The sequence below is a fragment of the Ptychodera flava genome (genome assembly GCF_041260155.1).
Source record: "Ptychodera flava strain L36383 chromosome 3 unlocalized genomic scaffold, AS_Pfla_20210202 Scaffold_27__1_contigs__length_13241970_pilon, whole genome shotgun sequence".
Taxonomy (NCBI): domain Eukaryota; kingdom Metazoa; phylum Hemichordata; class Enteropneusta; family Ptychoderidae; genus Ptychodera; species Ptychodera flava.
This window is the reverse complement of record NW_027248281.1, coordinates 12,725,371-12,738,162: the sequence shown is the minus strand read 5'-3', so window position 1 is coordinate 12,738,162 and position 12,792 is coordinate 12,725,371. Positions and strand designations below refer to the sequence as shown.

The window sequence follows — 12,792 nt, the reverse complement described above, 5'->3', positions numbered from 1 at the left end:
TCTTAGAATGATTTGCAAAAATTCATCTTAAGGTCTGCACAACATTTTGTTCTATGAAAACTTAGAAAGATTTACACTTTTGCATATTTATACATTCTACCACCTACTACACCAATATATTTTATGTTCGGGACTCTTAGTAAAACCTTTAATTTAAGGAACCATATCAGGAACGATGAGACATCGTTTTGAGTTTGTCAAACATTTTAACGTGATACTTTTTTGCATTATAAATCAGCACGACATACGTTTTTGATGGGGGACATCGTCATTAGGGCCTTGCATGTCTGCGGCTGAAACAGATTGCCTTTAGTATGTCTGATATTCCAATTGATCCTGACTTTGATGGAGAGCTAGTACAGCTACTCCTCGACAGACACGATGAAATTTCATGTGTTTAGGGACTGGACGTAAATTAGCAGGGGGGGATTTCGCAAGAGAGTAGCTGAAAAATCATGACCCTCCCCAAAAATTTAGTCCAAAAATTTATGACCCTCCCCCAAAGCAAGGCTAAAAAATGTGTGACCCTCCCCCAGTTTCAAAAAAATAGAATATTACAAATTGATCGAATCTTCAACGTTCACAAATTGAGGTGGGAATTTACAACACAGGGCAATATAGATAGACACCAGCAAAGGATGCCTGCAAATTTTTTATTTGCTTCTACTTGTGACAAGAACAAGTCCAGATTTGGATGTCGGCCTTACCTAAGAATACTTTCAATGACTCGGTGTCAGTCACATTTGACCAGCATGGGTAAAACTAATCTTGTAGACAAAAATCTGGATAATTCTATGCTACAGATTTTTCAGTACTTTTAATAAAAGGGAAACCCCTGATTTCTCTGCCTACACAATATGAATTTCAATTGTTATGATAATGGTTTAATATACTGTTTAACTCTTACACTGTTTAAACTTAGTAAACCAATCACCAGATAAAGGAGTACTGGTATTCTTGTTTCCAGTGTGGTATGGGTGGATTGTTTTGGGGAACACCATATGATAAACTCTATGATGAAATTAATTCATTGTTTGATTTTCTGCACAAGTTTGATGAAATGCTCAATTTTCCATTTTGTCAGCACACTTGTAAATGTGGAGCAAACCACAAAAAACAGTTTTAAGACTTCACTGGACACAAAAAAGACACCACTGCTCAAGTGTCATCAGGCTATGCTGACAAACTGAATCACTACTGAGCATATCATGCTAAAATACAGCAGCTAATACTGAAAAATTCTGAAATCTTATGGATTTATGTAACTCTGAATTGCAAAGTAAACAACAAAACAACATCTTGTTCATACACCATTGTTTCAAATTACAGTGACTGACAGGCAAAGATAACAAAACAGCAACCATGGAATTTATCCATTTTCATTGGGCATTAAAGTGACAAAGTCACTCATTTTTGACAAAATTTTGGTCATTTTAATTTCTGTTGAATATATGTTTTTCTGCTGCTCACTGAAATAGGCTAAATTGCAATCTCTGGTTGTCACAGCTCAACTCATGTGCATGCATGGATATAACATGTGATCACTTAAATAATTTAATTTAAGGTGTGTACCAAAAATTGTAACATAGTAAATTTCACATGTCAATGTGTCTTATAAAAAGTGAGAATTGAATTGCAATAACCAGCGAGTGAGCATATTTCAGTGAGAATAATCTATCAAAAGAAATTTAATTGGCAAAATAATGTCAAAAATGAGCAACTTTGTCCCTTTAACTTGATACATATATATATGTAGTACAGATTCTTTTAATTCAAGTGTCAAGTAGCATGACCATTGCACTGTTGAAGTATTAAAATGGTGGCAATGAATATTTTTATAATTGGTGCATTGACAAGATAGTACTGTAAAATGTTGCAAAATAGTATCATAAATCAAAGTATCATAATATTAGCCATTTCTGAACAGGGTGTAAGATTACACCACAATGTGAACTCACAAATATTTCCAACATGAAAGTGCAGTCCTCTTCTGCATGTACTGGTATGTTGTACACCATGGAGGTAGACACCAAGCATAGCATCATGTGAACAAATTTAAAGTCTTGGTACTATAGATGACGGCTAAATAAGATTGGCAATCTGCTTGTTTCAAAGCTATTTAAAAACTTTCTTCTGGGCCTATTTCATATCATACTTGACCCCCTGGACTTGACCTGCAAGTTTGGTACGTACACTGTATTCTGGAAAATGACAGTAACTTTAACGTCATTTTAAGTCAGAGATTCATCATATAAGTCATTAATTTCACTCAATTATTTCTGTACGTTCTTCCTGACTGTCAAAATTGATTGAGGTCTAAGAATTGAAAGTACTTCATTTAATAATTATTTTGATAAATATGTTTCACTTACAACTGGACTAAATTGTCACTACTTCCAAGTGTGACTGTGAACATCATTCTAAAAATATTCAAATAACTTCAACACATTCAAGCTTGTTTACAAGTGTCGCGCTGTACCAACCAGTTCTCTGGACGTACAGTGTACATTTTAGCCTATCATTTTCAGGAAACAATAAAGGTCTGTATGTTTAAATGATTGACTTATTGGTCTATGAAAAATATATTAAGGATCAGAAGGATGTTGATATTGCAATCAACAAGTCTCGGTGTTGTTTTCCCAAGCAGGAGCGTATAAGTATCATCATGGAGCTACCAAGCTCTGTATGGCAGGGCTGTGTGTTACCAGCGTTATATAGTATATGGCCTCCTACCACATACCGTATAACGCTTGTAACACACAGCCCTGCCGTGCAAAGATAGGAGCTACAACACTCTTTTGGTGGTACCGTGGTATCATATATTGCTTTATATACTATATAGTTGCAGTTCCGAAGCTGAAGGTTTTGCCTTTTTCGAGTTTAAGCTTTTAGAACTTAAGTAACGCTAAGGTCACATGAGAAACTAAAAGGTCACATGGGAACGGCGACAAGTTTAAAAAATTTGGAAAATCCGATTTTCTAAGCAACCAAAATATATACAATTGGAACACACAACATGTGGCAATAACTTATTTTATTTCTATCAGAAAGTCTTGTCAAAAATATTCCGAAATTCGCTGTTTCAGGATCGTTTTCATAGGGCGCTAAATTTTACACTGCGTTATCAGTGTAATCTGACACGTAAACTTTAGATACATTTTACTTAAAATGTTACAATTTGCGTTAGGGGTGTTTCTGCTTGCGGCGGCCCATATAATGTTTAAGATGTATAACCAGAAAAATCCCCTGCAGACAATGATCAAGTCTTAAAATTCATTTTCACTCTCCACAGCTCCTAACATCCGATTTCCCTCCCTACCCACATTTAAAGAAGTTTATGTTGTCCAAGGTACTCCTAACTAAAAATAATGTCCGCTCGATGCCCCCGACAAAGTCCCGAATGTAGGATATACTTTGTGCAGTCGCCAAGGTAAAATGTAGAAAACCGTATTAAATAAAGTAGGGCCTCTAGCTCGACGATATCACAATCAATCGTGCAAACCTTAGAATGTAAAACTAACACGATTGGAACTAATTTGGGATAATTGGATAGGCGAAATTTCTCAAGAATTTTAGAAATTTGTCTAATATTACCCCATATTTGCTTATCATCTTTAAAATTTTATTCAGAATTTATGATGCTGTCGAAATGTTGTGGGTAAGAATCAGCGCATGATAGTATCTAATGCAATATTGTTCACAACATATGAACAATATTCATATTTGAATGAAAATGTGTGAGTTTGCCTATAGTTTCTTCATTACTGAAACACTAGTACTAATCTCAGTTTGTCACTTTGCCTCGACCAAAATGAAGTCTTTTGATTGATTTACAGTTAAGTCAGTCAGGGTCATTTAAAATGTGCCCTGACTCAACTTAATGTTTATGAAGCCTTAGATTCACGAAAAAGTCAGGGGCATTTCAAAAGTGCCCTGACTCAAAAGTCGTCAATTAGAGAAATTTTAAGCATTTTGTCTCGTTTCTTCGGTACATTTACACAAAAATCAACATGTTTTCATAAAAATGAGTCCGATGAAAGAGGTATGCAATAATCATTGTGTTTTCGTTGTTTTTTTAGATGAGAACAATATTTCAAATTTTACACTATTCTATCATTTTGTAAAATTTCGGCTGTAAAAATTTCGATTTCGTTACATTTTCCTAATAATTACTCTCATCCAATTTTCCCAAAATAGTTCCAATCGTGTTAACTGTATTTCGTTCAACTTTGCCGAAGTGGTAACGATGTCTAATCGGTCCTCCCGACAAATCCCGCAAGTAAAATTGATTTCATGCGGGGTAAAATGTATTAAATGTAATATTTGTATTTCATGCAAATATAGCAGACTGAAGTCCAGGACTCATAGATTGATTCTCGAACTATCACAACAAAGAAAATATAAATCAATTCCTTCAGCCCAGTGCTTGTTATTACATGATTCCATATGATCCAATGGTAACTTCTTGATGTTGTCGCGGGCCGCATAGTCATCGCTAGACTGAAAATAAACCTGAGCTATATTCAACTTGATAACTTAGGGTTTGAAAAATGATAACATTACAGGTTTTACAAGGAATTACTCTTTTTAACAAAATTATCCATAAAAAACTCTAAAAATTTTATAAACCCCATAACAGTGATTTTGATTTATCGATACGCCACTTGATGATGATAATCGTTGCATTTTTCTACAAATTTTTCAACAAATTAAAGCTCATGATTGTCATTTTATTTATTTATTTTTATTTATTCCACCTTTTTTGGACTAAATATGTTCATAGCATTCCCATTTCACTAATAAGATTATATTTTGCATGTAAAACTAAAAATGTTGAGTGCATTCTATGCTGGAGAAAATAACATAGAAATATTTTTTAATCTTAACCGCTGGTGCGACTCAAAGAGCTGAACTCTGTATGATACTAACTAAGTTCAGGGGAAATTAACAAGAACGTCACAACGGCAATGCGATGGTCATTGTACGTAACGTACCAAGAAAAGGCTCAACACTCCCTCTTAAATTATCTCAAGGGAGTAAAGTTCAGATAGCACTGTTGCCGAAGAACATGAGTCGTTTCTAGGCAATAGCTTAATTGAAGCCCATCTGAACACAATATCAAGTTCATAAAATACAAATTCAGTAAGGTGTACAAAACGAAATCTCAAAAATTTTCAGAGTGAAAGTCATGAAGTTGACATGAGAGCAAAAATCTCAAAATCTGACGAATGAACTAACTATAACACGTATGTACAGTATAAAAACATTTCCAGAGGGGTGTAATATATCTTCTGACCACAAACAAAGTGAATGCTGTAATTCTAGAAAGCGCAAATGACTTCAAAACCCTCTATTGATATGCAAATTGCAGTGTAAAGAATATAGATATAGTAGTAGCATCCTTTCTAGTTTAAGTAGCAGTTCATGGCATTTAAAGGCATCAAGCCCATACGCAATTGAGTAACATATCAAAAAGTTACATAATAATAGGAGCCGAAGAAAATCACAGGAATGGTGACATTTAAAAACAGGGAATTAGAGAATTTGTTTTCGAATGTGACAAGCCTTGAAAAGAAAGTTTCGAAGTTACGTACACTAGTTTCATCAGAAGAACGTAATAAGCGATGAAATTTACAAGATAAAATTAGATGCGATAAGATATATATATATATATATATATATATCTATATCTATATCTATCTATCTATCTATCTATCTATCTATCTATCTATCTATCTATCTATATATATATATATATATATATATATATATATATATATATATATATATATATATATATATATATAGTAGATATGTATATTAATCCCATATTCGCATGACATTCCGTAACAAATATAATCCATCTCAAAGTTAATGAAACTTACACTCTTAGTAAAACCTTTCATTTAAGTGAATCATATCTTAACTCCTCTTTTTTATATTCAAAGCATAGACAGAAGAGAAGTATTTCTACTGTCTATGTTCAAAGGAAGGCAGAAAAATTGAAAACAAGGAATCATTTGGAAACTTTAAAATCGAAATTTAAACAATAGGTATCTTCTGGTTATTGGCAAGTTCGATCCAATAACATTTTTGGCCTTTTTGATACATTTGCTAACCATTTTTTTCTGCAAACATGTTTTACTTTGAGTTCAAGTCCACGCCTAAACTAGCCCTTTCCTTATTGCTAACCCCCTGTGTCAGCCAAACAAAACCCAAAACATTCAAGTACAATATTTACTTTATCGGTGTAATCCTATTTTATGTATACCTTTAAAATCAAGTTGACAAAGCATTGTGTGCGTTTGATGTGCTAGGTTAGAAGCGTTCAACAGTATTGGGGAAGTATTGGGGAAGTTGTTGAATTAAATTAAAAATAACTTAAAGCCCCTACCTTTTTACTGGCAGCAGGTATTTTAGCTAAAGCTTTATTAGCTTGCTAAACAAATTTTGATACCGCCTTATCACACCTTTTTCATGATGGCAATGTAAGCCCAGATATTAATCGTCAATGACAACTTCTATGTTTCTACCATTTAACACTCTTTCCCCATCTTTTTCTGAGACCTTCACATTCCGGAATACTATTACATTTGTCTTGTCAATTTGTACACTTATTTCCAATTTTTTACTGAATGCCCCTTACATGTTGATCAATATAATGAAAATTCACAACTGCAATAGCAAAAATTGTGACTTCGTCAGCACTACACACAATAAATTTATAACTATACCGATTTACCATATTGCAAGAATTAACATATCATTTAATTCTTCAATAAAGAAATAAAACGCAAAGGACTAATAATCATGCAACCCTGCATTACACCAAGAGGACAGTCGAAATCATTCAGAAGTTTGGACTTGGATTTTATGCTTTCGAAAAATCCTCAACAAAAGAATATAGTTTTCCTTTTCACGCGCTCAGATATTTCTGTATTATGGCATGCAAAACAAAAATGCTATTTATTGTACTGTGATTTTTATGGATCTTCTTGCCATCTGATTTGAACTAGATTTGTCCAGTTCGGAATTGAAGTGAAAATCTCATTAAAATGTTAAAAAAAGGGGAATTCCCCTACGGTTTTTTATTAAATCATTCGTATCACCTTCTGTCAATTAAGGTACATTAAGTCCAGTTTCCGTTTGTTACTGAAATGTACGGATTCAAAAATAGAATTAAATAACACCAGTAGAGGGAGACTAACATCGGCAGTAATTTTTCTACATCAGGTTTGCCGTCATTACCTAGTGGCTAACATGATTTTTATCCTTTCAGACTCAAAGAGATTTCCTCATGATAAGTTGAATTACTCTTTTTCAAAATACCATCTATTATACAATGGAAATATGCCGCTGAGAATATCTCCACAAATAATAACTATGATCTCAAAGATTGTTCTCGTATACTATTGATTGCTCTAATCAAAACAGATCATATAGGGACAAAGTATTGTCACAATATTCAAGGTCTCTGCAACCACCATTCACGTTTTTTTCTGTCTTACTAACGTTTGAGCAGATACAATTTGAAAAAAAAGTGATTTTGGAGAGCCATGAAACGTTGAGGCTGTGTTAACAATTAAAACAGTATGTTGTGTTTGACATGGTATCATCATTTGACTCTCACATCGTTCTTTGTTCATTTTATACTTCCTGTGATTCTGAAAGCAATACTGTATGCAATCAGTGTCATTAAAATATACCATGATCGTCTATTGATGAGTGACTTCGAAATCATTTACTTTGTCAACCAATAGTGGTCTACGTAATTGTGTAAATATTTCCTTCAGCAGCTTAAGATTATTTCTTGATATGTGTTTCCCTTCTTTGAGATGATAGAAGATATCTGTAGCAGACTTCAGTTTAGAAGAGTCCACCTTGTTGATATATTTATGTCCGAGTACATCTTTAATTTTTTTCACGTCTTCTTCGTCGAGATCATCTGACAGCTGATTAAACATTACCAAAAGTGGATCCACCTCTGCAGTAAAATTGTGGAAATATCAAAAGTGTCATTTCATGTATATACAATTATTATCATGTATCATATGCACAAAGGTTTGTTCCAGCTTAACAAATAGCATAGGAATATGTTCTTTAGTCGTTCTACGCTATGACAACCAACACCTATCTCATCATCCCCGCCAACATGTTATCCCTGACGGCATATAAAGTCCTAAAAGTAAGTTTTAATTATTATATCGCATGCCACTTACCACTGTTTTCCCCATGAATACTTCTTTCCGTAATCTGAAGAGAAACAGTAATTTCACTCATTAAGCTTTTCGGATGTAAACAGTTAGCAGCATTCGTTTTAGATTGTTAGGTTTTTCCTCTGTTTGGTGTCATTGTTCTGAAATACATGTCGTATATTTCCTAATTTCCATCATCTGTGACACATTCGTATAGCCAGTCAAAAATCATCCGAGATATTTTTAATGGCCAGAAAAACATTTTTCATATATATTTTCTTGCCGTTCATAGTTTGTTTGTTTGTTACTGACAGCGCCCTACGTTATGTATGTCAGGATTACTGGGAATTTGAGAAGTGCGTGATTTATACCATCTCCATGTTGCAGCTTTAATTTTATCAGAGGAATATTTATGACGACTGAATAGCTCCATTGAAGCACGAAAACTGTGTCCATGTAAGCTCAAATCGTATGAAATCTAGAATTCTTTTATTGATTACGTAAAGGCAAGCATATGAAATTAAATCCTTTCGTCTCATTGTCATTTGATTTCAAAACACTAGGTGCTAATCCTCTTCTTCAAATTTTGATAAAGCGTTCATCCTGCAGTGATTAATTCCTAGTAGCCAATCCATGACTTTCCTTATAGTTTTTGACGTTATGTTTCTCAGCGCTATCGCTTCTGATTATATGTATCACGATCGGAACTAATTTGGGATAATTGGATGGTCAAGTAATGTATGTTGAATCTGCAAATGTAATCTCATCTGCCTTTCTTTTTAGTTACACACGTTTTTATGAGTAACTTCTAATGTTGCTACATGCAGCTATAGGACACCTAACACCTTTGAGAAATTTGAAAGATATAAAGATCCAATCATCTCAAATTAGTTGCAATAGTGTTATGTACACATTGTTGTTAACACGACCTCATTTCCTGATCTGGCTTAAGGTAGGGAGCCAACGCAGACTATATGCAACGAAATATACGGTTTTTAAATGCAGGAATTGATTGTAAACGGGCGTTTGCAATACTGTGATTTGGTCTTCCTACAATTTTGCACTTGTGGTAAAATTTCACATCAAATCTTATACATATCATCTTTGACTAGGCCCCATAGGAAAGACCGAGAATTTTGTGCACCTTCCGATGGTGTTAGATACAGGACTACACTGTGAAAATCGAGTTCGTCAACACATGTTTCTAAAGTACGAAAAGTTCGCAAAGTCTGACATACGTACATTGAAACATTCTACGTAATGTTGTGACACTTCTCTTTGCTATGGAATAAAATGCAAGGTATTTGGACTTAACAAAGATTACAGTCTGTAAATTCCATTACCTACACCAAGTCAAATACACAGATAACTTAAGATCAGGCATTATACAATTTACTAGACAGAATACAATTTTATGACACAATCATCAGAAACACAAGCACATGGTTCTGCAAGAATGAATTTCAGTACCTCTACACAGCAGCCGTGCAAGACGGTTTAAGGACAAACATTTGGCACTACCAAACAACGTATAATCCCTGGAAAAGACTGAACTTGTAACGTCACTGAAGTAAATATTTTTAAAAATCCACGATGTCGTTCAGTGATTTAAATTTAATTTATACTTATTGTTACGAAACGAATTACTTGACAGTCAATTTCAATAACTTATCATTTTTTCGTTACCTGGTACAAATGCTGAAATGTTTACTGTTTGCATTTCTATGGTTAAAAGTTTTGTCAATTATTTACAGTGTCTTGGAGTGTCATTTGAGGGTCTAGAACATTTTTTGTGACAAGATAATTAACTGATCCCTTTGTTAATAACTTTAAGAGTCCGTACAGAAAATAGGGCTGATAAAAGATACTTTTCAATGTTTTTAATGAGGTTACGAGCTCAGCTTTGTGCAGATCATTAATTGTTTCAAAGCCCACAATACTGGCCCTCAACTTTCTGTATACAGAACGATATGCTGAACGAAAATACATACGACACGGTAAAAGACAGCCGGATGATGTAAAAAGTACACAAACTGCTACTTACAATATCCCCAGTGTCTCTGAACGTCACTTTACTTGGAACGCTTTCAGACTGAAATAAATTAAAACAAAACTTATAGCTTTTTTGATGAATAAATTAAATAGGATATGTTTTTTTCAGTATTTGACCTTGCTTCTATAGTTGTGACATAGACTACATATGAATACATCCAAACGTGCATAACGACTGGGACTAAAAGTCCGGTGAAGAGTAAAACTGACATTTTTATTGCTTGTTTATTTCGACGATTAAAATGCTCAAAAAGATCTGCATCGGAATTTTTCAAACTTAGCGACTAGTTTCGAATAACGGCCCTAGCGACGCCCTTGGCAACAAAGATACAAATCTTCGTTATTCTCGGCAAATGTCGGGTATGACGTCAGTTGGAGGATATTGGCCGCCTGCGCTATTCACGTCAGAGCTTTTGTGTGCTAGTGCTTTCTCCAAATCCATTGTAAAAAGTTGTAACAATGCCTAAGCGTTGTGTTGCTATGCATTGTTCTCATTCAGTATCAAAATTGTTTCAATGGCCGAAGGATGAGGATCTGGCCTGAAAATGGACCGAATTTGTAAAAGCAAAGCGAGTTAATTTTACTCCTGTAGCCACGAGCGTACTTTGCTACAAATATTTCACTGACGATTGCTTTGCCAACCGCATGGAATACGATTTTCCAGAAGATAGGCCCTTTTTTGGCAGGTATCGCAAGCTGGTAGATAAATACAATATCTCTCTTCGACAAATGATCACTGATGGCATCGGTGACATTGGGCCTTAGTTAGTGACCACTACCTATCTGACTTACAGATTGATATATGGCGGGTGCCACATGTGGGGCAGGATGCGCTTACTATTTTCGAAACACCTGACATCACTTCTTGGTCTTTTGGCCAGAGGTCCATATATCTTTCTTTCATGAATTTGACTTTGTTTGTACCGTCTATTTACTGTCTGTTCTGTGCTGTTTTGTGTCTATGTTTACAACTATTGTCTTACAAATTTTGACCTAGTGTTATTGGATTATGGATTGGTATGATTGCGATTATTTTTATAAGATTCTTAATAAAACTAGTGATTTACTAGGTTATTTTTGTGGTGTAGTTCTACCCAACGAGTTTTACGTAACTGAAGACAACAAACGACTGCTTTCCAATCATTTGTACTTGGCCAAACCATGTGTTGTACATCTTATAATATAATGATGTACTTCACGGCATACGATATCACACCGTTCACACTTGACGACGTATTCAATGTACAAGTTACATCTACAACAGACCTAAGCTTACATTGCCGAAGAAATTCATATCTAATATGTTCTGTGGAACATATTAGAAATTCACAGTTGCATTTAAAACCTTGGGCGGTAGAATGTTTAATTGAAAAAAACATATGTACCTTAGCTCGCCACGCGTAGCAGGGTTGTATGTCTAACGGCTAAGCGTAGCCGGGCCGTATGACTTTTTATGACTTTGTGCAGTTTTTATTTCGGTATTTCTTTTGTAGTTCACAAAATTCACAAATACTTTGGGTCACTGGCTGTAACGTTTTTTTTTTCTTTTATAAACCAGACTGATGCTCGTTGCAGATGCCGTTCCCACAATTCAACTTCGTCCATCTCCTAGTCCTACTACTATTACTACTAGTAACCTACACAAGGGTGCCCACTTTAGCCCACCCACTCCCCGAGATATGCACGATAAACGTCATCGTTTGGAGTGTTCCCGAACTATATTTGCAATTTGATGGTAAACAGCGTAAACAAACAAAATTGCTGCCGCTCTCCGCCTGCGGAGCGATGTCGCCGACGTCGAAATTAGAAGGGTTTTGAGGAAAACGGATATTTCGGGTTGCTAAATATGGAGATAACATGTTGAGTCTTGTAATGTTTTCCATTGGTGTTTCTGTTAAAGTTATTGCATTTTTTTCAAATAATCTCTAGTAAACATTCTGCCGTTCTAGTAAACATTCTGCCGGTCTATGTCCGAACAGGTAGAGCGAGTGGCGTGACAGCGATGTCTTGCGGGCGACGCCAGTTGACATGGTAACTCCCAGTGTAAACAAACAAAATGGCGGCTCCTCTCCGTGCCGTAGGACGACCGAACGTCCATACATTTAAGTCATAGTGCACACTCATTACTTAGAATTGATTTCAAAAGCAACTTCTGAATAACATTGAAAACATGTTTCCGTGACTTAATCTCCGAACCTTATAATTGCATCATAGATCAGTTGCTCACACGATTCCTTGCTCGCCTGTATTGCAGCATCTTGCTCAAAGATTTTTCGACTGGCGTCCTCAGACCTACATTAGGAAACCGCCTACGTTACGCAATTCGGAATTTAAATACCCATTGATTGATCATGGCTAGTCACAACTTCTGATCTCCTTGATTGAATCCGCTCTTGTCGACTTAATGATGGACCTGGTCAACTGCCTTCCTCGATAAACAAATAACTTTTTAAGTATTTGTTTTTGTGTTTTTTCTTAAAATATATTCAAAGATGCAATTTCCATTTTCCCTCTGTCACATTACATTTTTTCAGTTTCGATATTT

At 35.0% G+C, this 12,792-nt stretch overlaps 1 protein-coding gene across 1 annotated transcript in view; it reads right to left on the bottom strand.

Moving 5' to 3' along the window:
* Positions 1–5,836: 5,836 nt before the first annotated feature.
* Positions 5,837–12,792, bottom strand: part of LOC139126277 (uncharacterized) — a 73,698-nt gene continuing 66,742 nt past the window's right edge. Inside the window, exons 8-10 of the mRNA XM_070692321.1 lie at positions 10,240–10,287; positions 8,220–8,253; positions 5,837–7,984 (exon numbers count right to left, since the gene is read on the bottom strand). Coding sequence (XP_070548422.1) covers positions 7,716–7,984; positions 8,220–8,253; positions 10,240–10,287 — 351 coding nt within the window. The 3' untranslated portion in view covers positions 5,837–7,715. The remainder of the gene's footprint in view (positions 7,985–8,219; positions 8,254–10,239; positions 10,288–12,792) is intronic.